At 39.0% G+C, this 26,507-nt stretch overlaps 1 protein-coding gene across 1 annotated transcript; it reads right to left on the bottom strand.

Moving 5' to 3' along the window:
• Positions 1–570: 570 nt before the first annotated feature.
• Positions 571–25,616, bottom strand: unm_sa1261 (un-named sa1261). Its single transcript, XM_023261509.3, has 4 exons — positions 25,475–25,616; positions 12,520–12,707; positions 7,757–7,959; positions 571–2,569 (listed from the first exon to the last, which is right to left on the bottom strand). The coding sequence occupies exons 2-4, from the start codon at positions 12,689–12,691 to the stop codon at positions 1,754–1,756; spliced, it is 1,191 nt and encodes a 396-aa protein (XP_023117277.1). The 5' UTR covers positions 12,692–12,707; positions 25,475–25,616; the 3' UTR covers positions 571–1,753.
• Between the last annotated feature and the right edge of the window lie 891 nt (positions 25,617–26,507).

Here is a 26,507-nt window from a genome sequence, read left to right as displayed (position 1 = left end):
CTAAAGCAACACAACACAGACGTCACATTAAATAAAATACAGGCAATGGTTTTCTTCTTTCACTACTAACATATTGTTGACATGATTTTGCAGCAACAGAGTTTGTGTTAGCATTAGCTGAAGGATAAAAAAAAGCACTGGTACATTGTAGGGATTTTGTATAATAACTAGTAACTTTCTGACCAGTTTTCCAGGAAAATGGATTCATGCTTTAAGGTGGCACCTGCTGCTGCTGTTGTGTTTGAATTTTACCCAGGTGTCCTCGACGTACCTGAACCAGTGGGTGGGACTTGCTCCGGAGCTCAGCCACTATTAGACACACTGGTGAGTCCATGTTAATTATTTTTGCTATGGCTGCCCATTTCCTCGTTTTTGCAAAACAACTGGCAGTAACTCCAGATAGTTACTGTACCCCTATAAAATGTTGGCCATCATTTTTGTTTAGTCAGTTTTATGAGTTGGCAGGTGGTCCTTGTGACTTTTGTTAAGCTCCAGACTAACTGACTTTATATGTTCAGATAACCAGCTGCAGCACAGCTCAACTAACTCAGCAAAAAGAAAAAAAGATACTTTTAATTTCAGGGTTTTTATTTCAACAAATTTTCACCACAGTAATGTTACTTCATGCAGTACTTTATAAAAACAAAAAAAAAAGATTGTTTTTTTTTCTTTTACATATTGTCCATCTTGTCACATTTTCAGCATAACCCTTCAAGAATTTTTCTAAAAATGGAAAGCGAGTTGAGGGAGCAGTCAGCTGTTGGGTAGTATTCCCAAATGCTAAATTCTGTTTGCATTTTCACAAACGATTACTTATTTTTTCTAAAACGTCCAATATATCACCCATTACTTCCCAATTAAACGTTGCCCTTTTAGCTTTCTTTGTAAATCATGCAAGCAGAAAACAGATTGAGTAATTTTGTGTACTTTTCTCATATTTATCAGTTTATTAACAAGTAGATAATACATGATTGCTAACTGTCAGTTTTGCTTGGAAGTGTTCGTATTAATAACTGGGCTGCTGCAGTATTCAGTAATAATCACAGTTCACTACAGTTTAATGGGAGGATGGACTAGATGGCTGATTGCTACTGTACAGTTTAAGCGTCACAGGAAAACAATCTACTTTCATTGGAGATCACAACAACGTCAGTTTTTTTTTTAAATGTAAAGAAAAAAGTTACCTTCATCTACAAGTTTCTTTAGTAAATTATTTTTCACTTCCTATAGATAAAATAAAACAAATAATAAATAAATACATCTGACATAAATAAATAATTTAACTCCAAAGAAAAGCACACAAACTATCTACCAAACATGAGGATGGTACAGTATACTACAATTAACATGTGTTACGGTCGCTTTATGCACAAAGTCGATCACATCTTTCTACTTTGCGTCACAGATTCTTTTTTTAACATATTGCTTGTTGATTATGTTTTTGTCATTTCACCTTTTCCTTCTTCACAGGTTGTCCAGTGAGGTTGTGTATTGTTCCACGAACTGAAGTATAAACCACAGAGGCTACAGTGCGATTGTCTCACTGCTCATTTCCTCAGAGCTCGTCTTCATCAGAAATGCGTGAACTTGCAGTGAAGCTGTCAGACTGTCGATTGTTTTCTGATGCTAAGCATCTTCGCCACACGCCCCTCCTCACTTTTCTCCTTTTTCTCACAGTCGGAGAAATCTTCTTGGTTGGCACACACCAGTGTGCAGGTGTGAGCAGGTAGCCTGAAAGCAGCGCCGGCCGTCTCTACACACAGATCTCGATGGGCGTGGCCACCAGGATGCGTCCTCTTTCGTTGTTGTCTCTGTTGACCCGCTCATAGCTGCCGGTGGAGGACGGCGAGCTGTTTGTGGACATGGAGGAGTAGTGGGTGTCCATCATGAGGCCTCCCTTTGCTGCTACACAGGCAGGCGACAGGCTCTGCTGCTTCAGTCTGTCCACTAATACATCCTCTTCAGATGAGGACGAGCTGATGTCCAGAGGAGGTGCGCTGCCTGCCAACCCCCCGCTGCTGCTGTTCCCGTTCTCCGTGTCCAACATCCAGCACTGGTTGAAGTAGCTGAAGACTTCTTTGACAGAGCAGCGGCGGTCCTGTTCAATGGAGAGGAGCCTACGAAACATTCGTAGAGCTTCGTCTGTGAAGCGGCGCCACTGCGACGGCACATGGCCTGTCCGACGGCGCTGCCAGCGGACAAACTCCTCGTAGAAGGCGTCATTGGGCATGGCCTTCTCCCAAGGAAAGTTTCCGGTCAGCATGCAGAAGAGCAGCACACCAAACGCCCATACATCTGTGCTGTAGTCCACGCAGAAGCCCTCATGCCGAGAGGTGTCACACAGTTCAGGCGCCGTGTACGGGATTGTACCGCTAACACGCTTCACTGGAGAGCCGGCACGCCGCGTCATGCCAAAGTCTGACAGCTTGACCTTTCTGCACTCTTTGTCAAAAATGAGGATGTTCTCGGGCTTTATGTCCCGATGGACCAGCTTCTTGCAGTGCAGGTAGTCAAGGGCGATAGCCACCTGGTGGACGCAGCGCTTTGCCACCATCTCAGGGAGGCCCACCTGGACAGAAAGAGATGTAAATACAGTCACCTGGGAAGAGCAAAGTCATGGCACTATAAGTAGTCAGAGGCTCAGAATATTTTAACATTTTGATCACATTAATCTCTGATTTTTGTCCCTGAACAGCAGCAGTTGACCTGATTCGCTCATTGGTTCTGCCCTCCAGCAGCCGAGTGGGAAAAGTAGCTTTAGTTTCTGACGGCCTCATCGCCTCATCGCTTCTGTGTCAAGTAGGAATGTTCATGATTAATTGATTGCAAAACCATTAACGGATAATGGAGTAGACATGGAACATTCAGTGTAACAGTCACGAACGTGTGCCACATTTGCTATAGTACCAAGTTGTACTGCTAAGTAGAGACCTTTAATTGAACATTTACTGTTCCGTTTCCAATGTAGTATATGCATTATTGTAGGATTCCACTAGGGGGCGCACCAGATAATTCAAACTATATAGAACTTAAAGATTTGGTGATGTAAACAAAAAATGTGGAGCTTGAGGTGGTTAGTATTTGGGAATTGTAAGATACAAACCTGTGACTGGAAAACAAAAAAAAAAAAAATGCTTCGCCATCTCTTGTATTTTCTGACGTGCAAAGCCTCAGATTTGTTTTTTATTTTTGCAGGTTTCTGTGTTGACTTCTAACATGGTACTGACCTCCAACCAGCTGTTTTGACAAGTATATTCGTCACTGTGCAGCAGCAATGATTGAACAGATGCAGGTAATTGCAGGCTTTGTGTTTAAGCTTGTCTTCAAAACTTCCTGCTATCTGTCACTGCTAATGTGTTGAACAGATACAGGATACATGAGGTTGCATCGTGGGAAAGTATTATTGTAAGGATGTATCTTTCTGGTCCTACGGTTTATTGAGATGCATTTGTAGTAGGTGTGTCTGCCTGCCTGAAATGCAAGTTTTTTGTCTCGTGATTAATAGCAATGTATTTTGGAAATTGCAATTTAGTACTATGACAAAACTGCATTCTCAGTATTTTCCTTGTCTTGACACCTGGCCTTTAGGTGTCAAAATTTAAATAAAAATGTAATCTATCATCAAAGCAGATCTCAACCCCCCCACCAGTTTGTCTTCATTGGTAAGTTGCTTTCCACCTCAGAAAACGTCTATATGTATAAGCCAGACATTTTTTGTTGTTGTTGATGTTTTGTGTTTATATCCTTCAGCTGAGGCTTGACAAACCAATGTTAACTTGGTCTTAGTGGCTTGTTACTAACCTGATTTAATGCTAGCATAATAACTACATCAAACTAACTTTTCTTTAACAACATGCACCACTGAGGGGCTGCGATGTTTGTTAGGATTCTGTCACATGCCGTAATCCTGTCAGAGACAGCAAGTGAGACACTTTTGCCATGTTGATGTGAATTTATTGCTCACTTAATATAAACAAACTCTTACTCATCCCACAGACAGTGAAAGAAGGATTGGTCGTCTCCAATGTAAACATTAATGATGCTGTGCTACAATAACACAGCTGCTGCACGTGTTGTTGGAAGAATGTTTGTGGCACTCCTTCCCTCAGTCCTGAATAGCTAATGCTAACATGCTTACTGTATTTTCATGGTGATAATGGGTTAGTGCTGATCCAAGTGACCCACTGGCCTCCACATTCAGCAAGTGAAAACAGAAGAGCCACTTGATTCCACTAGGGGTGATGTCCAGTGTCGTCTGTTCACCGTCAGCAGAGCGTAAGTGTTATAAACAATATTCCAGTGAGCTCTCCGTATTAACATTCACACATTTTAAAGGAAAGCTTGTAGGTTACTATTTATTACTCTTAATGCTACATACTTAGTTGGCTAATCCAGCCAATTCAGCTTTGTATTTTCCATCAGGCTCCTGCTCATTTTATGACGCTAAGGTTTTTTTATTTTTAGTTTATTTTTAAGTATAAATATCATGCATTTTAAATATAAATGGGTACATGATATTGCATCCAGAAAACTGCTGATTGCAGTCAACAGATTTTGCCAAATGCTGTTGTTTAGATGTCTGCCGAGCTTCATCTTGCACTTTATCCCTTCATATGTATATTAAATGATACTGAACTGATGGGATTACACTAATCATGTAGTAGTGTATAAAGCATTCGTTTACAAGTTGCCTTTGACATTCTGGCTCCTCTACTCGTTGAGAATCTGTGTTAAAACAAAGAGCTTGAATATTGTTTGACACCCACTAGTCTGCTGACAGGGTATCGATAACACTAGACAGCACAGGGACTGGATTCAGGTGGCCCTGCTTTCTCTGGATGGTGAGGATGGAGGTCAGTGGGTCACTTGGATCAGCCTTAACCAATTATCATAATGAAAACATAACAAGCGTGTTAGTAGCACTAGCTATTCAGGACTGAGGGAGAAGGCAGTGTCCTAACTGCTCTCCAAAAAACACGGCAGCAGCTGTGCTATTGTAGTTCAGCACCATCAACGTGCTGTTTACGTTGTAGACCAATCCTTCTTTACTGCATGTGGACTGACTAGTAGGTTGTATATATGTGGTGAGCAATATGCAGAAGTATCACTTGTGGTTTTTGACAGGTTATATTACAGCAGGTTACAGACTTTTGACTGACGCAGCCTCTGAAACAGCAACTGTGTTGGGTAAGGTAGTTGATTAACTATTTATATGCCATTGCTGCTAATGTTAGCCAGTGTTATTTTACTTGTGTTCGGTTACCCATAGGTTGTTAACAAGCTACAAACTTTACTCAGCCGAGCTAATATTAGTTTGTAATGCATCAGTATGAGGATGTGCAACAGATAAGCAAAATGTTAACAATGCAACAACAGTTTTTTAATACACTAATGTCTGAACTTTGAGTTAAACATGTGGATGTCATCTGAAATGTCTCAGGGTTGACCCTGTTTTCCACTGTTTTACCCAGTGAATGAGGAAGTGATGTCCAAACTGAAGACCTGTCCTGAGGAGAGGACTGACAGATTTCGGTTCCATTTGGATTTTGAGACTGCATCCTGAGAAGTAAATTTTAATTCAGCAGACTGTATTGTTCACACAAAGTACATCACTATTTCAATTAAGAAGCCACAAACCTTCCACTCTGCAGCATAAAGTTGTTAAAATTCCTCTTGTCTGGATTAGCTCACATTCTGACACTCAGGCTAAACTAGCAAGTTGATCAGGTTGATACACTTGCCGTACATTCAGGAGAATCATGACTTTGATTAAAATACCTGACAACATTCAAACTTGCGTGTATCAGGAACTATAAATATATTAAAGCGGTAAGTATTTGCAGCCATCTGTTCCAGTTGAGCAGCTGTTTCAGCAGCTGGACCAGTGTTAATTACAGTTAGCAAGTTACTCCATCACATAGATAAACTCTGAGGATTGTTTTATATATATATATATATAACCTATTAAGACTGAAGTTTGCTCCGAGGAAAATGAAGCAACATGTTTTCTGTTTATTACATAACGTAACAGGTTATTTACCATTTAAACACAGTGGCTCCTTTGATAAACTTGAAATGGGTCAGACTTTGTTTTGTTTGTTGTTTCCACCACATCAGATCTGACCTGATTTTTGTTGAAGTAGTGCAGCTGCTTTCTGTGTTTTATGTGTCTATTCTGTGTAATTTTGGTTTTTACTTTGCTGTTTAAATACTGTAGTGTAAAACATTCACTATGTTTCATTTAACATGGCTGACTCTTTTTTAAGGTTAAGGAAACAAATGTTCATTGGAAAATCTAAATCGGCTACATTAATGATTTGATGAACAGCAGGTTACCCCAACTATAAATTAAAGAAGACAAAATAATTACTTTGTTAATTAACAATCAAGTATTAATCAGAAAGCAGCACAACTGTGAGGCTTCATTGGACTTGATCAAACTGGGACATGTTTAACAAAAAAGTTAAAGTCCCATTTGACCTTTATCCTGCTGTCTTTAACAGTAAATAACCTGTAATGTTGTAAATATATGCAATACCTTTTCAGTTATAATAGGTTCATAATGTTAGACTTCTCTGGTCACTAATTAACTGTAGTTAAATTGCCAGTATCTGCCACCATCTCTGAAATGTATTTATATTCGTAGCAGATAAACTTCATCGCTTTAGTTTGAATGTTGTTGGAAGCTTCTGGCCTGTGCAAACATGTTCAACCTGCTAGCTTAGCATTAGCACGAACAGCCACCAGACAGCAACTTAGAAGAACTTTAACATCATGACTACAAATGTAGTGGCCAAACTAGTGCTGCAAATCTACAAAACATTTTACATTTCACATCTTTTGTGTTCCGTCTTATTACAGTAAATAAATAGCAATTAATCATTAACATGCCTAGTTTTTTTAATTTAGTAGCAGCCTTGGTAAAAACCAGTGATTATTTTCTTAATTAATTGATTAGTAGTTTAGTCTGAATATTCACATTTAAGGCTGGAATCAGAGAATTTGGACTTTTATCTTAAAAATTATTCGAATCAACTATCAAAATAGTTGACATCTAATGAATTAACAATTGCAGCTCTAGTTCGTACATTTCATTGTTTTTTTTAAATCCCCTGTTGTATGAATCAGTTGTTACAAACAGCATTGCATTACCCTGTATTGTATTCAGGTTAACGTGGCAGACTATTAAGGAAACTGTTTACAATCTGCTACCTGCCGTCAACAAAGGTTGATCTCGTTTTTGCCATTTGACTCAGCTGTGGAATAAATTGACTTGATGTTGCCTCTGTGTTTTCCTGTAAACGTTGGCTCATAACTCCTTTTTAAATCCAGTTTCAGCTCACCTCTCACCATCTTCTTTTGTGTTTTTCACTTTACCTGTGTGATGTTTTTTCTGATAGTTATTCCCTAGTTGAAGCGATTTGGCATTAATAAAGAAATAAAAATGAAAGAAAAGGCATTCTCCCCTGTTGTGTTTTTACATTTACTTTATGTTCTGCACATTCTTTGTTAAAAGCTCAGAGGACGGTCTGTTTTGCATTTCTTTGCTTAATTGTAAATAAAAAAAAATGTGTTTGAAACTTTGACTATTCATTTTTATGGCTACTTCACAAATGGATAATTGGCCCTGAATTAAACATCATGTTTTTAACTCTGTAGTTGGGTCACATTTTACGTCTTAAGTTTTAAAACGGCTCCAAATAGTAATTTTCCCTCTAAACTTTTTATGTGTGCAGGTGTGACAGTGAGCTCTCACCTGTGGAGGGATGATGTCGAACAGATCTCCTGCCAGCGCGTACTCCTGAGCAAAGATGTAGTAGTCGTCTGTTTCGAAGGCAATGCCGAACATGTTGATGATGAAGGGGCATGGCGACAGGTACAGAGAGATGCTGTACTCTCTTAGGAAGCTCTTCAGCTTGGTGGTCTTCTTCCTCAGAAACTTCAAAGCCATCTTTGTGCCTGAAAACGAGGATATGAAAGGTTACATAACTTCCAATCTTGCTCCTCACTTCTCGTTCTTTTCCAGCCTATTTAAGTGTTTGGGGATTTATGTCACAGCCGCCTAATTGCTTGCAAGAAACTTAATTAAAATCATTTGATGAATAATTAAAATCTCCACACAGAATTAAATCCTGTTTTTTTTCTTTATGGGAGATTTATTCTGGACTAGTTCTGTTCCCACAGTGTGATCAAGATGCTTCCAATCTGCTTTCATGTCGGGGATTATGCATGTTTACACCGTCTCCTCAAAACAGCCAGACATGAAGAAATCACTTGATGTATAATAATGTAGAAGATGCACCAAAGTACACTGAGCTGCTGTGATTCGCCTCCTTCTAGAGGAGCAGTGAGAGGAGACAATCCCAACTCTCCAGACAATAACCTGGAGAGCTGCCAGTCTGTCTACGACACCATCATCAGCAGTCAGGGTGTCAGCTGTGGTTCTCCAATACCACCGGATCAGCTCTGCAAAAAGCATTTTACAGCCTGTAAAGGTCAAGAGGAGCTTCCTGTTTGTTTCCATCATGTCCCTCTTATTCGGCATCATGGCCTTGAGAGCAAACAGAATACTAATTGAGTATTTCTATCCAGGGAAATATTCTACTCTGTACCTCACTGCATTTGTCGGACAGCTTTGAACACGTGATTTGGAATGTTTGTGATAAACTAGAGGATTCTTTTTATTTTAAGTTTAAAGTCCCTTGCTAGCTGTCCCTAAAAACTCAATTCTGTATATTCCATATTTATATTTTTGGTTTTTTTCACTGTAAAAATAATCCCTTTGTGTTATTAAATGGCTGAGATGTAGATATACTCTAATGTGAATCTTCTGAAGAAGAGAAATGATTGCAAAAGCCTCCTACAAGTTGACAATCTTAGTTCCTTTGGTTTGTTATGTATGAAACCCTCAGTGTTTTTGATACCAACATTAGTACTCTATAGCTTCAGGTAGAAAAACTCAGCCATGGTGCTGACTGCTTATTTCATTAATTATGTGTCGTCCAGCATGTTAAAAACACCATAGAAACATACTTCTGCTGTTGGACTGGTGTTCAATAATTACCCAAGATTGCATAAATTAATAAGAAACACTTCAGTCTGAAAAAGCTACAGCAGTAAAATGCAACATACACATTGCTGCATCTAAAATAACCACATCACAAAACACTGATGAGGACCATTTTACTGGGCAATGAGTACTTCTACTGTTGATATTTAAAGTGCACTTTGCTGATAACATTTACATAAGTGAGCTTTAGAATGCAGAACTCCTATTGCTCTGCCAAGGAACGTGGGGGAGTTATTCGATGATTGGCGTATGTTCATCTGTCTGTTAGCAACATTACTCAAAAACGAATTTGGATGAAATTTTCATGGAAGATCAGAAATGACACAAGGACCACCTGATAAGATTCTGGCAGCGATGCAGCTTATAGTCTGGATCCACGGATTTGTTTAAGATTTCTGTATCATTGTGAGATAGCGGCACGGCGTCACTGTAACTATGACAAGTGAACACTACATCAGCTGCCTGCTGATGATCACATGGTTGATCCTCCTACAAATCCACCACTGCGGACTTATTCGTCAGAAATTACAGAACGACTGTGCTCTCCGAGAGTGTTTCTTGTGTTGACATGGATCCACTGACTTAAGCTGAGTCTGAGTCCTGTTTTTAAGCCTCTGTTTGTTTATACTGTCATAGTGGCAACATTATGAGAGTCCTGAAGTAGCTGTTAGCATGTCCAGTTTGCAACATGCTCACTGAGATACAGAACCGTCAGTAAAGTACTTTGAGACTCAAGACACATTGAAACATGATTCACTGACACATTCTGTGTTAATAAGGGATGTATTTTTCTATCATTTTAAAGCAGGTTTACAGATGTATATTTGCAAGGGAAATCACAATCAAAGTTTATGCATCTATATACAAGTGGCTCTATATAGTATGAAGAGATGGAGCTCATCAAGTGCCCTAGAACTGTATTTCTCAGTTGTAACTAAAGAAACATCTACAACCTTAATGTTAAAACTTTCAGAACATGTGAAGTAGCCTCCTTCTCAGCCTACAGTCCAGCTATTAGCAGAAACTAGCACGGATAATTAGACGTTATCTTAAAAAAAAAAAAAAAAAAAAAAAAAAGCTTCAACTTTCCTGAACACGGAGAACGCAGAAAAATATCTAATCTGTACAGTTGCCAAAGAGCTGCAGCTTCTTCTGCAATAGCTTCATGTTTACATGGTGAATTATTTGCTTTGTTAGATCAGCCTGCTGGCTAATGAGCAAAGATAAACAGCATCTGTTCAGGGGAAGTCAGCTGAAGCTTTACACGAGTCAGCTGAGTGTTCAAGAGCAGAAATATAAACTACATGTAGAAAAATCTGTCCCACTGACCCACAAACTTACTGAACAAAACACCTACAGGGTTCAGTTTGTTGCTTACATATTACTGTGACACAGTTTTCACCACAGCTGAATCGCAACTCAACACACAGAAAAGATCATTTTAGCATGTTAAATGACAAAAATCACAATTCCTGATATACAAAGACACTGCAGGGAGAAAAACAAGCCATTTAGAGCTTTCCAATATGGTACCAGGTCTAAGTGTAAAATACAGGATGACAGAGCTTTTAATTATATTTACTGTGGAATGATTATGAGTGTTTAAATACAAATAAAAGTATCACATAGAGAAAAAGAATCAGTAGCTAAAACAGCTGCTGAAGAAACGCTGAACTTTCTCTCTTCAGTATAAAAGCATTTGCTCACAATTAGAATCTAAAGGTCAGAAATTACTGCATCTTCAGCCCATTCATTTCCACAGTTAACTGGATTTTCATGCTGGGACACTGAGGGCTGGACGATTAAAGCGACATTGCTCCTCTGAGGGCTCAAATAATAAACCCACAGGAGGTTTTTCATGCATCCTGGTGGAAAAGGTCAGAGTCTGCCTCGTTGACAGACCGCAGCCTCTAAAAGCCGGCAGTGAATCTGAGGCTTTGTGCTCCATAAAAGAGATTATTAAGGGGCTCAGAGCAGATGGGCAACAATTTGGCTTTTAATGTGAGGAGGTTGAACAGACTTTCTATTAGTTAAGTGGTGAATTTAGGCTGTCTGGGTCCTGATCTGAACTAAATCACCGCAGAAAGGCAGCTCGACTTTGGCTCTCAGATTAATTCCCAAAAGTAAACTCTTAACCTGCGCAGCGACACACGAAAGCACCGTTATTTTGGATTTTCATATGCTGCTGTAAAATCAGCTCAGACCACATGTAAGAGCATCATCTCATTTCCTTCACCTGGAGATTTACTAGTTTTTGAGGCCAAATTTGTTTCTGGAGGTGAATCTGGTAAATCTTGTCCACCCACAAGAGGTGATGAACTGAAAGTTAAAACGCAAACTGTCTTCATGGAAAGAATAATGGACTCATCGGTGTTTCATATTTGGCTTTTCTTTTTCCTGAATGCATTTCGCAATAAAGCATCAAACAGCAGTGATGGTAGAAATATTTGGGTCTTCTACTAAAATGAGTAAAACCACACTTAAATTACTATGTTACAATTTTAAAATTCAGAAGTTTTATTGGTAAATCCTGTCAGCTTTATTGGTTATCATATATTGGTAAACTTCATATAAACAATGCAACACAAAATGCTTTGTAGTAAAACAATAAAAACATTCTGTGTTACTGACTTATGCAACCTATAATTTATTGTCATTTCTCATTATAGAGAAACATTTTCACTATTTTATTGTATAGACTACAGAAAGTTGTGTTTTGTATCCTCTTTTTGTCCTGTGTTTTCTTACTTTTGTCTTGTTAAGCACTTTTAGGACTTTTATTTTTAAAAAGTGCCATAGAAATGCCATCGAATGCCTGTAAAAATTAATGCCATTATAATTATTTTCCATTAGAAAGACAGGACAAACTAGAACACTAACTCAAGAACAGTTTGTTTTGTTGACATTATTTCGTTATCATGTTTAGCTGCTTAGCTTAAATATCTGGCAGGACATGTTAGATGTTACTTATTTCAAACAGCAGACTTGTAAGATTGAGATTTTTGCCTTTATGAATGACAGAGACCGATAAATCCTTTCGTTTGATTTTTGATCTCTAGTTTTTAAAAAGGAAAATAAAAGATGCCATATATTGCTCTTACTGCAACCCTATTCATAGCAGTTGGCATAATAAATGAAAAGCCTGACTGCCATTTGAGTCTGCAGAAGCTGTAAATCAAACTAAAACAGTTATTGCTAGGCATGAAATAAGTCCATGATTAACTGTTTGTTAAAAATTTATTGTCTTGAAAACTGAAGTGAAAATACTAAAACTCTCACAGGCATTCAGATTACAAATATGAATATGAGCTGGTTTTATGGCAACTATGATAATTGTTATTTTTAGATTTTTGGGCTGTAGGTTGAACACTTTTCAGTATTATCCAATATTTTACGGGTCACTTAATTAATAAATAAAGTAATCAGGACGAATCATTGCGAGTTATTACCTCTGATCTTGTGGACGACCAGGTCCACCTTCCCATAGGTGCCTTTTCCCAGTTCTCTGACGACCTCATAGTATTTGTTGATGTCCAGCTTTTCCAGGTTCTGAGCAGCGATCAGCTGGAGTTCCTCCAGGATGTCGATGGAGGCTCTGGAGCCGTGGGGTGACGAGTTCATGGTGGAGACGATGTTCCTGTAGAACAGGAGGAGCAGGAAGGAAACTGAGGTTCACAGTAAGAACAGAACCCACCCAAACGACCTCCGCTGAGAACACCACGGTATTGTGTTTACACATACATGAACTGTTATCGTGGGGAAATGAGAACGCTTTGAATGCAGGCCAAGTGAACCGTTGTGTAACCTTTAAACTATGTTTGAGAAAGTACATGTTTCATGATCACCAGCGCTCCATTACAACTAAGAGGCACCACAAAAAAAATTGAGAGAAGGTGGATTTTTGTACATGGCCCATTTAATGATATACATTTGCTTATTGGAATTATGTCCAAGATACAGTGATTACAACTTTCCATGGTTACATAAGTAAAAGTAAGTTACATAAAGAAATCAAGCTTGATTCAACCTTTTTGCACTGACATTACTATTTATCTGCTTACACTGATCTCCAACAAGCTAACATCTAATGCAGGGGTGTCACAGCGTGCTGTATTTGATATCATATTAACACGGATAACAAATATAGTAAACAATTCAACACCAGCAGTTATCTGGGCGACACTCCATCACAGGAACAACAGAGCACAATTATCGTGACTCTCCTTCTTCCTACTCTTGTTTTCTGTGTATTTATTCACCAATGGTTTGTGACAGACTCTGCCACTCCTGCATTGAACATTTCCAACTTTTCTGATTCAGAAAGCAATGCATTTTTCAATTTCTTCTCTAAATCATTGATATTAGCCTCACTGTTTACACCACATCAGAGCTAAATTACTGCTATTGCTCACCATCACTTCCTGCTGCTTCAAACTCAAAACATCGTTTCCGGCAACAAGAGTCTACAGCCATGCCAAGCCATTGTGCTCCACCTGAATGCTAACATCAGCATGCTAACATGTTCACTATGACAATGCTACAATATTTATGTTTAGGAACATGTGTGAATTATTAAAAACTCATCCTTTCAGTCTTAAATTTACAAATACTGGTAAGAGTTATGAGTTGATCATACCAACTCTTCACAAAAAGTTTAGAAATGCAACAATCTGCAACCACGTCAAAAACAAACCAAAACACAACAGGACGAAAAGCAGTCATTCATCACTTGCATTCTAGCATTCGCCAATTTAAACACAAGACGTACACATTTAAAAACAAATTCTAATTCACTAAAAACTGCAAAAAACTCAAGTGTGCTCAGGAAAAGCTAAAAGGACCATAGAGTCTGTAGGATTCATCCTCTGGAACCCAGAAATGTTCTAATTTTCACAGTAATCAATGCACATCATTGTTGAGATATTTTAAACTAGAGGACCAACTGAAACTGTCAACCCTAAAACCACACTACTGTCACGGCTGCAAAGTTTGAAAAGAATATGATGCAACTTTCTGCACAAGCAGCGTCAATATGAATGAATTCCTGTTTCTAATTTGTCATCATTGTTGGTTTATTCTCGTTCAGCTCAATTAGCACTTTGCTGTCACAGCCACAGTTTCCATGTCCTCGTCCAGAAACATGCAAATCGACTGAAGTGACTCACAAACAGCTTCAGGTGTGAACGTGGATAAATCAGGGATCCAACCTCTGTTGATGCAGACGAAGGACGAGGCAGATAAAGAAAACTGACTAAACGAGTCGCTCTGGATGTGCGAGCAGAGCAGCGTTTGTGGAACTGATTAATGATGCTGCTGCTTTAATGAATGTCTAAATCTGATCCGATGTGTTTCTGCTCCGTCTCGCCTGCTGCCTTCAAGTCTCAGCAAATCTGTCTCGCCTTCCTTCCTCCTCCTGCCGCTGCTGTTGCCTGGACGAGCGGAGCAGCTGAAAGATCTCTGAATGACTGTGGAGACTTCACGGCCCTGATGGCGCAGCAGAACTGTAGCGACGCTCATTAACAGGGATGAGGAGGTGTTGAAGGAGACAGGATGCTGCTGGCCACATCCTGAGCTCAGGTCCATCTGTGCACGTCTGCAGTGTGACAGTGTGCAGGACGAGGAAATGTGTACACAAAACTCCAGTAAAGCGTGTGAAAACAATGAAACCAAACAACAACATGCAGTATGTTCCACCAGAGAGAACCACAGTGACAGTCAAACTGTGATCTGTGGGAATAAAATACTAGTTTAAAGTTGGTTTACTAAATTAAACCTCAGTTTTAAACTATAAGATATACACTGAATGCAATATTTTGCTCCAAGTTTCATCACTTGTGACAGTTATTCTAATCCTCTCTGTTTATGAAGAGGTTGGCAGCAAGACGTGACAGAAATTGGATTCTTTTTATTTATAAAGCCCTGAGCAGCAACATGCCACCAAACTTAAAGTCTCTTTTGACTGGGCCCAAAGTCATTACTCAACCGCAGCTACATACACTGAATTTGGGAAAACTGCTTTTAGTTTTTGTGCTGCACAAACCTGGAACATTTTACAGCAAACATTTAACTCAACAACTCTACCTGTAGGTCAGTTTAAAACCTTGATTACAAACTTCTGCACCCCAGAATGTAACAGTTTTAACTGTTCTGTTCTCATGTACTATTGCCTCGTGTATTCTGTTTTGATCCTGACTTCAGTGTAAATGAGGAGCAGGACTTCAATGAATCATAGAGATTTAAATAAAAGATGGAATCGAATTCTAAAGAATGAAGTTGCTGTGACTTCTCTCTGGTGTTCATATGATATTTCTGGTTTCAAACCTAATTTCTGTACTGATTTCTGTACTTACGGGCCGACATATACACCAATACGTGAACAATAAGCTGTGATTTATTGGTCTAACCCTTATATACAGTATTATATCTGGCAGGTCAGGTTAGTCAGCCATATTAGTCAGTAGGACTGACTGCTACCAGTAAACATGTAACCTGGTACTACCCGTTCATGGTCAGGTGGGCGGCCAGCGACTAATCTGGCTTAGCCTACTTGTTTCCAAACAGTGTAGGTGGGTGGGTAGACACCCTGTAGAACCAAAAATAATATCTGCAAATGGCAGATGAACTTCCAGTGAGTCAACGGTCATCTACCAAACTGCAACTCTCCAGTGCCTCCATTGCCTCGACTTATGTCTTGCCACAGAATTAAGGCTCTGGAGCAGCCAAGAGGCCTTGAGTTGTGCACTGGAGTCTGTAACCCTTTAGCACAAACTGTCCCATGAATAATGTTTGGTTAAATCGGACAATGTGCTCGAGGTAACTGACAAGGCAGCCCTCCTTGGCAGTGGTCGACCAGGAAAGGGAAGACTACTGTGGAGAATATATGCTCACCTCTCCCCAAATGCACTCACTATGAATTTTGCCACCCTGATGGATTCAGATACTCGGCCTGAGTGACGTACAGCACTGGTTGGGTACAAACTGAGGAGACTAGATCGACATTGCAGCATTGAAAGAAACCAGACTCCCTGCAGAAGGAATGATTAGCAAGATAGGAAGTGGGTAGACTTTCTTCTGGGAAAGTTTACTTAAGGATGATAGTCGTACACAGACTTGGCCTAGCCATAAAGACAAGTCTTCTCAAACATCTTAACCAACTACCAGATGGCTTGAGTGAGCAACTCGCGACTGCTAGACTCATGCTTATTGATGAAAACCTCACAGTTGTTTACACTGGATGCAAACGAAACTGTTAAGAAAAACTTCTATGCTGTTCTTGATCAAGTGACTTCAAATACCCCAAACAGAGATCACCTGCTGATCCTTGGAGATTGTAATGCTTGTGTTGGATCTGACCGGGACATGTGGCCACCAGTTGGCCCTCAAACTGGGACAGCTTCCTGGGTCGATACCAAAACCAAACTTGTCTGGACTGCCATGCTCATGTCCAGTGACAGCGATGATGATGTGGCAGAGCCTGGCACACACTGCATAAAAGGAATGTTGTCTTAAAAAAATAAAATTACATACACTATTTATCAGAGCCAGAAACTGTACAAATAGAAAGAATTGTCAGATTTTTAAACTCTCCAACAGTCCTTGAAGTAATCATCTGTTGTGCGTCGTTCTGTCAAGAACATTAACCAACTCTAGACATAAAAATCATGACATATTATCAAAATCTCTCTCTTCTACGCATCTCTTTAAAAAGTTCACTAAATATGCATGTGCACTAACCCGATTCTGTAAAAAATTAAAAATACTGGAGTGAAAAATTAGTCAACAGTGGGTAAAAGTGTGTCCAAAAGAATGCTGAGAAATTTCTTGGAGTCTGGAAGCATTTCAGACATTGAAACTGTGTTCTTCAGCATTTTCTACACCATTTAAAGTTGTAATTTTCATGACATAAAACTGCACTTTTGATTTAAAGCTGCAACAGTCAATCACTGTTTGCATTCAGGAATCTCACCATTTAGTTGTCTTTACTGCAAATGGCAGAGTCCACCATTGCCCAACTGAATTCGGTTTCAGCATCACTATTTATAATAGCTGCTTCTCTGTTTACAGCAGTGAGTTGCTGCTAATTCTAACCAAACATTTCCTGCTGCTGCCTCACATTAAAAGCACTGGACAAACATGGAATGGATTTGATGGTGAGGAAATCTGGAAATAAAACTTATTTGTTATCAAGAACAAGAAGACATTTTTTACATTTTTAAATTCACAAGGGAGTACGTACGGTTACCAATAGCTGGAAGGCAAAACAACACTAGTTTGCCTGCGTTGTAAACAAACGGTCGTATTAAACTGCACTTGCTGCTGCCAAAGCAACCACAACTAACATCTTATAAATCTGAGATCAACTCACTGAAAACACTGAAAAACACCATAGCTAAAGTAACCTGGCCGTCTAGCAGAGACAGTGGAGGAAGGTAACAGCTGTGGACACCAACACTGTGTGCTGAGCATTAAAGTACGACAGGCAGATAAAAATGAGGAGTCAGCTGAACCCAGAGGAGCCAACTGGCTGTCGATCACCGAACCACTCAGCAGCCCTCCGACAAGGTCAATAAAGCTCCGAATGGACGAGGCAGCGCTCAGAGAAGAAGCACCTGCTCACAGATAAACACTCTGGTTTCATTTTACACGCTGCGCTATAATTAAAATGTAAGATCTTTTCTCAATAATGACGGTTTGTCTGCACAGCCAGCAGCCCACAGCATCAATACATGAAATGAAAATGTGCACAGGAAGAAAGGAAATGATGCATGTCACCTCTGGATTGTCAAATAACACTGAGGGGCTGTTTGTAGTTCATTTCTCTGTTCTTTTGTGGCACATTTTACACATTTTCACAATAAATATTCTGAGCTTTATGTCCATATGCATCATAAATCATTTTCTTTACTTTACAAACCGAACTGTAAAAAAGGATTTCCTTAATATAAATATGGCTTCAATCTCCTGTCAAAACACTGTAGCTGCTTGTCCATAATGTATTTCTGTGCACATGTTGAAGTACCATGTGAGACGAGGTCAGGGGAAAATTACAAGGAAAAAAAAGCGTTTTTTGGAAAAAGTTGATAGGAGACAAAAACACTTTTTCCAACATCGTGAACATTTCATTCACATGACCGATCAGCTGTTTACACTTCTAGTGAAGAAGAGTTTTATTACAGCTATGCACAGCACAGCCTATAACACCACCTTCTGACGACGCTACACTGTAAAATAAAGATGTAGAAAAAACATCTGGCAGCAAGAGTGCAGAAAAAATAGTTAAAAAGCATAGACTAATGGAACATTCAAAGCATTTTTTTGAAATGTAGAGGTTGACAAATATTGGTAACTGTAAAACTATAAATTTTAAATAATTTCAAAGACTTTAACAAATTGTTTTGATCAGAAAGTAAAATACTAGATTGCTTATTGTTCTTTTGTGTCTCATTTTTGTATTTTTTTTGTCAGAATTTTGTCATTTGTCTCATGTTTTTGTCATTTTGGGTTTCCTTTTTGTCTTATTTTTGCTTCGCTTTATTCGTCGTTTTGTGTATCATTTGTTTGTTTTGCTTTTTTTGTCTCTGTGTTTGTCTTTTTGTTTCTCGCTTTTGTCATTTTTAGTCTTGTTTGTCTCGTTTTTTGTCGCCTTGAAACTTCATTTGTCTGTGTTTTGTTTTGTATAGTTTGTCTCATTTTGCGTCTCATTTGTTTTCATACATACACATATACATATATATATATAAAAATAAAATTACGTTTCATATTATTATTTAAATACATTAAACAATAATGCAAGTTTGCAGTTAAATATGTAAAAAAACAGTTTTAGCTCAGGTAAAGAGGTTGGTGTATTATTAAACCGATTTGCAAAGGAAACAGTGAATAAATCAGTATGACCATGAAGAATCCAACATAACTGTCAAAAAAAACTCAAATCTGTGTAAAATGAAACTCAAATTAATACATGAAACAAGCAGAAATGTCATATTTCTAACATGTTTTTCACTGTTAGAGGTTTGACTGGAGCTCTACTAAATAATTCATCATAATTAATGATTTAATGGCACCGTTAACATTTTCCATGCTCAGTTCTATACCTCCTAATATTCCCATCAAACTAGAGGATGAAAGCATATGTTTATAATCACATTTTCTTTTGGAGTCTTTCCTGGGAATTTGGATAAAAACTAATTTTAATGATAACAACAGATCAGTCAGTTTTAGCTTCTTGAAATGTCTACACCTAGAAATAATGAGTCTGAGCCTGAACACTTCACATCCAATCATGTCGTTGAATTTATCATTGATGATATGAGATGTTTGACTGCTCCGAGCTGAAAACTAGCTCTGCAGTCGTCATCTGCTGCCTTGTTTTATTCTCTGTTTCATTTAACCACAACAACCTTGACACGTATGCTCGCATGGTTTCTTTCTACCAGACGTGTAACCTCCTGAGCATACAAGTTCGCTCATATGTGCTCCGTTCTGCCGTCATATCAAAGAAGCAGGAGATGAAAGGAGTCACAACCGGCTCTAATTAGGAGCATCTTCTGCTGCTTCTCGGGGTAACGGAGCCCCGGCAGCTCTCTGAGGGCCCCCAGGAGCCCCGCTGCCTCCTTGCTACCTTTCTGCTCACTGAAATGCTCGTCTGTAAACAAAGCACAGCGGGACCTCTGCCAGTCTGCCTTACGTCAGTCTGCTTTAATTCCTCCTAACGTTAGCTGTCTATTGTTCACACTGCTGAGGAATCACCTGTTGAAGCAGCAGCTCAGAGCGTTGATGACCGTTCATCTTTCTGCAGCAGCACAAAGGGTCACGGATACCCAGACGACTGCTAGATGTTGCTTTGAGTTTCAACTCTTCCTTATACACTAAATCTGGGGTGTCAAACGTGCGGCCCGGGTGCCAAAACCGGCCTGCCAGAGGGTCCAATCCGGCCCATGGGACGACTTTACAGAGACATTAACTGCAAATTGTAAAACTATAAATTTAAAATAATTTCAAAGACCTTGACAAATTGTTTTGATCAAGTAAAACACTAGATTGGTCATTGTTCTTTTGTCATTTTGTGTCTCATTTTTGTATTGTTTTGTCTTGGTTTTTTGTCTGATTTTTGTCATTTGTCTCATGTTTTTGACATTTTTGGTTTCCTTTTTGTCTTATTTTTGCTTCGCTTTATTCGTTGTTTTGTGTATCGTTTGTTCTTTTGTGTTTTTTTGTCTCCTTTGTGTTGTTTGTCTGCTTTTTTGTCTTTTTTTTTTTTTTTTTTTTAAAAAGGCCAAAACTGTACAGAATGTGAACATCAAATATTAATATTCTTATAAATTATAATTTGGTATTTTGCATTGTTTCACAGTAAAATTACACTTTTTATCTGTAAACAATACATTTTGACAGATAATTTTCATTATTTGGAAAAAAATTTTTTTAGACATTAAGGACTAAAATATGCTACATATTTTACAGATTTTTCCCTGTGTTGTGAAATTACTGAAAACGACTAGTAAAAATAATATAAATAATAATATAATAATAAATGGTCATTTGTTCTTTTACCATGTATTAAAATCATTTTAATTCATTTTCTGTTTTGCACTGTTCAGCTATTTTCCTTTACATGGAGTCCAGCAGAGTTAGCTCTTATTCATGCTTATTGAAACCGTTTGGTGGCAGCTAATGGATAAAAAGGACCCAACAGATAAAAATTCTATCTTTTTCGTAGAGTCATAACTCAAATGTGGACACAAATAACATACATCGATCAGCCACCCCATTAAAATCACTGACAGGCGAAGTGAATCTTGTTAAAATGTAATGTTCTGCTGGAAACCTTGGATTGGTGGATTAAAGTGGATGTTGCCAAGCAAACTCAAAACAAGGCAATGAGACATTGGTACGGCAGCAGCCTGACCCATAAAAACAATATAAACTGTTTAAACACAGCAGTGAACCTGAGGCAGAACCCAACCTAACTAGACATGGAAGGGATGCGACAGAACACCAGACCCACAGGATCTGGGTGAACAAAAACAAACTTATCTAAAAGTCACCACATACTTTTCTCCTCTTGACACACAAAAGTTTGTTTTAATTTTCAAGCAAACTTCAGCTACTGCAACACAATCCTCTCAGGTCTCTCCAAAAAGTCAGTAAATCAATTACAGCTCGAACAAAAGCAGGCTGCCAAAGTTTTCACTGGAACAAAGAAAACAGATCTCAGTGCTGATGTTCTTCAGTCCCTGTAGCAGTTTCTAGTTAAAGTCAGGACAGATTTCAACCTCAGTATTTGGATATATTACATGGTTATATATGTTCTTGAGATCCACAGACTTTGCTGCTCTCTGGATCAGCTGCTCTGCGTCTTCTAACATTTACATTTAGATAGGATTATTATTGTGAGTAAATGTGACAAACCTGACTAAAGTGCTGAGTAATGGTCTCCTGTATGACAGGAAAAAACTGCATCTGCCACCTCGTTTGTGTTCAGGCCAACATCGACTTGTAAAACACTGACACCTAATTAATCATTTGTAATGCTGAATCAATATGGCTGAAAAACACTTAATGAACAAATGCTGCTATTTTAAACCATATTTGGTTCCCTGCAGAAATCTTCTACGGCTCCAGAAAGATTGGAAAAAAGTACGTTTTATTCTGTCAGGTTGTACTTCATGAGCGATTTGTGCAATAAAAGAAGAGAGCACAGCTGAAGTCTACATTATAAATGTTGTTTAACAAATGGAAATCTCTAAATGCAAGACTTATGTTGTATGTAAAGTACCTAGAATTGCCTCTTCTGAACAACTAATGTCTTTGACAACTTTTCAAAAGTCTCCATTTCTGCCTGTACAGGCAAAATGCAACTCCAGAGTTTTCAAACTCAGAGTTTCAAAAGTCTTAGTTTTAGAGACTGCACCACGTCAGAGTACTGTTGTCTCTGGGTGTAAACTAAGCAGGGAGTTCTGTATGTAAAAACATATTCTTTGCCTTTGACAAAGGCTAAATATGGTCTGAAAAGGGACAAACCATGATCCAGCCCCATGTTGTTGGTGGACCTGCTGCTAACATTTGATACCAGGTTCTACAGGTTTCCTCCTACAGGTCTGGTAGAGATCTGTGCTATGAAGGTAGTTCAACATATCCAGGGTATCTTTTCGTTCCCTGGCTTCACTAAACCAACAACCGCAGTCAAGATAACTGAACTTGAATATGAGGATGTTCAGACTTGGCACCAGATGACCAATCCCAAACATGGACGACTCAACAGCTGTAAATTTCTCATAAAGAGAACAAACTACAATCCTAAACCAGTATAACACAGGCTAAAACAAGAGCTATGAGGCTTTAGAGACGAACAGCCGATTTGTTGTATGTTTCGGTCTCAAAAATGATCAGAAGCTGAATGAAACCAGCTTCCTCTGCCTTGGGAAACGCCGACTTCCCCTCCTGCTGCTCTTTGAAGGCCTTTCAGTTCTGTCATTCTTAACTCTGCAGCTCAGAGCCACTGTGCTAATGTTACCGTGCAAAATGTTATTCTCTGCCTCTGCCCACTGAGACTTAACAAAACCACAGAGATCATTTCTGCCCTGTGAGCAGCTCTGTCCTCTGGAAATGTTTGTAGAAGTCAGACAACATGATGCCGGCCGTCACTGTGCTGACCTTCACGCTCCCACTGCGGGTCCAGAACTGGCCCCCAGTGTGGCGGCCGGCGGCTCGGCTCGGCCCACAGCGGGGCTTGGCCAGCGGCTCCCACAGAGCTCATGGAGCACATCAAAGCAGCCGGCTGTAACCAGCTCGGCCTCCAGCGTCTGCGAACACTGAGGCTTTGTGCCTGAACGCTCGGCGGCACATCACTGGATGCTGTCCTTTAAAGTCGAGCTATTCCTGCCGCTGTGAACCCCACGCTACAGTAGGTAATGTCACCCCTTTGTCTGCTTTAATCTGGAGCTCTTTCTTCTCCTCTGACTGTCATTCCCCCGACTGCTGAGCAAAATAAACCCTCAGAGACACTCAGTGCAGTGCCAAGGTGTGGCCACTTATTTTTACAATTAATTTTACAGTCTGTGGAATGAAAGGTGACATCCTGAAATGTCCGAGGTCCAAAACCAGAACGATAACATGTCTCTGGAAAATCACTTTGATTTCAGATGCAGCTGCTTCTGATTTCTGAACTAAAGACCACATTCATCAGCTGTAGAGAGCTAATGATGCTAACATTAGCTTCAACATACGGAGAGAAAAACATCAAATTTTGTCATTTCAGAAGCTAAAACCAGAGAAAGTTAGGTAGTTTTTTAGTGTTTCTGGTTGAAAAATGACTAAAACAACTAGCCAATAAATATAGTCGATTATATTTTAGTTGGACATTTGAGCAAAAATGCAAAATATTGCAAAGTTTCAGCCCCACAAAAATACAAGTGTTGTTGCATGTGACAATAAACAAAATATATGTCAGAAAAACAAAAAATTTTAAATAATTTGTCAATTAATGAAATAAATAATTGCAAATTTATCAACACTGAGGAAAAAAAAAGCTGTAGGCCAAAAAAATATTCAAATATTTGCAGATTTCAGCGTCTCAATTGAGCAATTTGCTGGTTTTCTTTGGAAAATATCGTTTTAAATTGAATAGTTGGAGATTTCGTTTTTTTTTTTATGGAACTAAACAAGACATCCGACCAACTTTTTTTTGGCAATTTTTACATTTTATAAACTAAACGATTAATCGGTAATGAAAATAATCATTAGTATCTGTCCTAAAGGTCTCAGTCACACATACAGAAAGCAATAACACATTTTCAAAGTTTCAGCCTCTTAAGACAATTTACAGACAAATCTGTCGCTGTCATAAGTGACAAATGAATCTATACTCAAAATTGTTAGTTACAGACCTAAAAAGAAGTGAGAGTTCATTAAACAATCCACACAAAACTATCTAAAAGCTAAGCCTTTAATAATATCATTTTTTCAAGCAAACATTTCAAAAATACCAAATATTTGCACACGTGAGCATTTAACAAAATGAGTTTTGCTGTTTTTCCTTATCAAATATGGAATATTTGGGGATTTTTGGAACAAAACAAGCTGTCTGAAGATGTCACCTTGAGCTCAGAAACATATTTCTGGCCTTTTTTTTGGTTGTTTGTTGCTTATGCTAAAGGATTGATCGATAATGAAAACAATCATCAGCTACTGCCCTAAAGCTGTCTGTCTCTGGACTTACTACTTGATCACTTTAGTCATTTTTAAAGCAAAACAGAATACCTTCATCTTCTATACATGAAAATTTGCAGACAAACACTTCATTTCTTATGCGATAAATGAATCAATACTCAAAATAATTGTTGGTTACAGTCCTAGAAACAGCTTCCCGGAGAATCGATTAATCAATGCGTCAAAGCACAGAAAACAACCATTTTGTCCACCAATCAATAATTTCTGAAAAACACCCAAATATTTGCAGATCACAGTGTCAAAAAAAGAAAACATTTGCTGCTTTTCTTTTAAAATATGATTTTGTATGGAATATTTGGAGCTTTTTGGACTTTTGGTGGAACAACACTGAAGGTTCAACTACAGCTGAGAAACATGTTTTGTTATGTTTCAAGCATAATGCAATCAATCAATAATCATTAATCAATAAAGAAAATAATCATTAGTTACTGTACTAAAGACGATTGTTGCTGGACTTCTCCGCCAGTTAATGCTTTCAGCCAAATCTGCTGCTTTTCTTTGAGCACATGAGACGTCTGAACATCATTCACATTTTTAGGCATTTATTGGATGTTTTATACAGTAAGCTGTAGGTGAAACAGCTCAAATTAATACCAGAAAGCCATCACTGATGCAGGATGTTGGCATCCTCCATCCGACTCCTGAGCAGCTCTGGTGTCAGCATCACTGTTTACAGAGCAGCTGCAGCACAAAGAGCTCAACTGTGGATCCTCTGCAGACACAAAGCTGCATTAGAGCCTGACAGCGTGCTGCACATGTGAACAGCTGGAGTCAGTGCACGTGAGCATGCAAGAAATGTGGACAGAAATCAGGTGGATAGATGTGAAGAGTGGGGTGAAGAATGACAGAATGACACACAGAGAGTCTCAGGGAGGTGAGACGGGACACAAAAGGTTCACACAGCAGCTCTATTGTTCTGCTCCGTTCTATCACAGCCTGCGGTGGAACTTTTAACAAAGGAATTTAACATACTATGAGCAAATACGTTGCAAAAACTGTCGTTTAAATGCAGCGCAGAAACACACAAGGCTGGACTGTAAACAGGAGAGTAGGTGTGTAGCAGAGCAGCACTGACAGAGTCTCTGTACAGTAGAATGTGAATGAATCACACCTGGAGACACAGCGGCGTTAATGAGCCGCTAATTGGTCCATCTGGGAGAAGCTCAGATTTACCTTCAGTGCAGCGCAGCTGTCAGTCCATCCGGACGCCGCTCGGCTCCTTCTCCCACACACAAGCGTCCTCCGCCGGCTCTCTGTCCGTCCTCGCTGCGCAAACCGAAGCCTGGAGCTCAATCCTCGGCGGGGACTGGCTGTTTCCTGCGCCGCCGCCTGTCTTCTGTCCGCCGCCGTCTCTCCACGGAACCGCTCTCTATTGTCTCCGTCGGCGGCCCCGCCCACCGCCTCCACCAACCAATCAGAGCGTAGAGCGGCGGAGCTCCTCCGACAGCAGGACGCCTTCCGGGACTGTGGGAATTTACACTTTCAACGAAATACTGCTCAAAATACAAGATTATCATGATCATATTCATGTCTAAAAACAGAGATAGTGATTATTAATGACTCTAGATGATAATATTCAAGTTTTAAATAAAGAAAGATAATACAATAATAAAATACACATTTTATTTTTGTACAAAATGTGGTTAAAAATATTTTACTGTTTACAAAACCAAGATCAGATAGTAATTATTTTTTTAAAATTTACATTTTATTATCATACGAAGCTTAAATCCTTTTCTTGTAGCTCTTCTTTTAAAAAACTGGCACAACATTTACAGCTACAGATGTGTATATATGTGTATATGAGTATGTTTAAAGTGAACCAAAGTTTAGCAGAAAATACAGTTACTGACACCCTATATACCTCAAGTATATGGACAATATGGTTGCCAATGTAATCCCTCTACATAAAGGTGGTGAAATTCCCAGCGTCATTAATTACAGGCCACTTTCAGCATCAAAGCTTTGGACAGAATGAAACATTTTGCACCACTTTTTATTGATCTTTCAAAGGCATGTGATATAGTTGATCATGTCTTAGTTTTAAAAATATTTGACAGTATTGGTTTAAATGAAAATGATTTCAGCTACCTCAGGTACAGATAGCAGTGTGTCGCAATCAGAAATGTAAAGTCTGAATGTGTGAATGTTGCAAAACCTATCTGAGAATGTTCAGTCCTCGAGCCTGTTCTGTTCACTGGGTAGA

Source organism: Amphiprion ocellaris, chromosome 19, assembly GCF_022539595.1.
Source record: "Amphiprion ocellaris isolate individual 3 ecotype Okinawa chromosome 19, ASM2253959v1, whole genome shotgun sequence".
NCBI lineage: Eukaryota > Metazoa > Chordata > Actinopteri > Pomacentridae > Amphiprion > Amphiprion ocellaris.
Note: the sequence above shows the minus strand (reverse complement) of the source record. Positions and strands in the feature narration are given on the sequence as shown.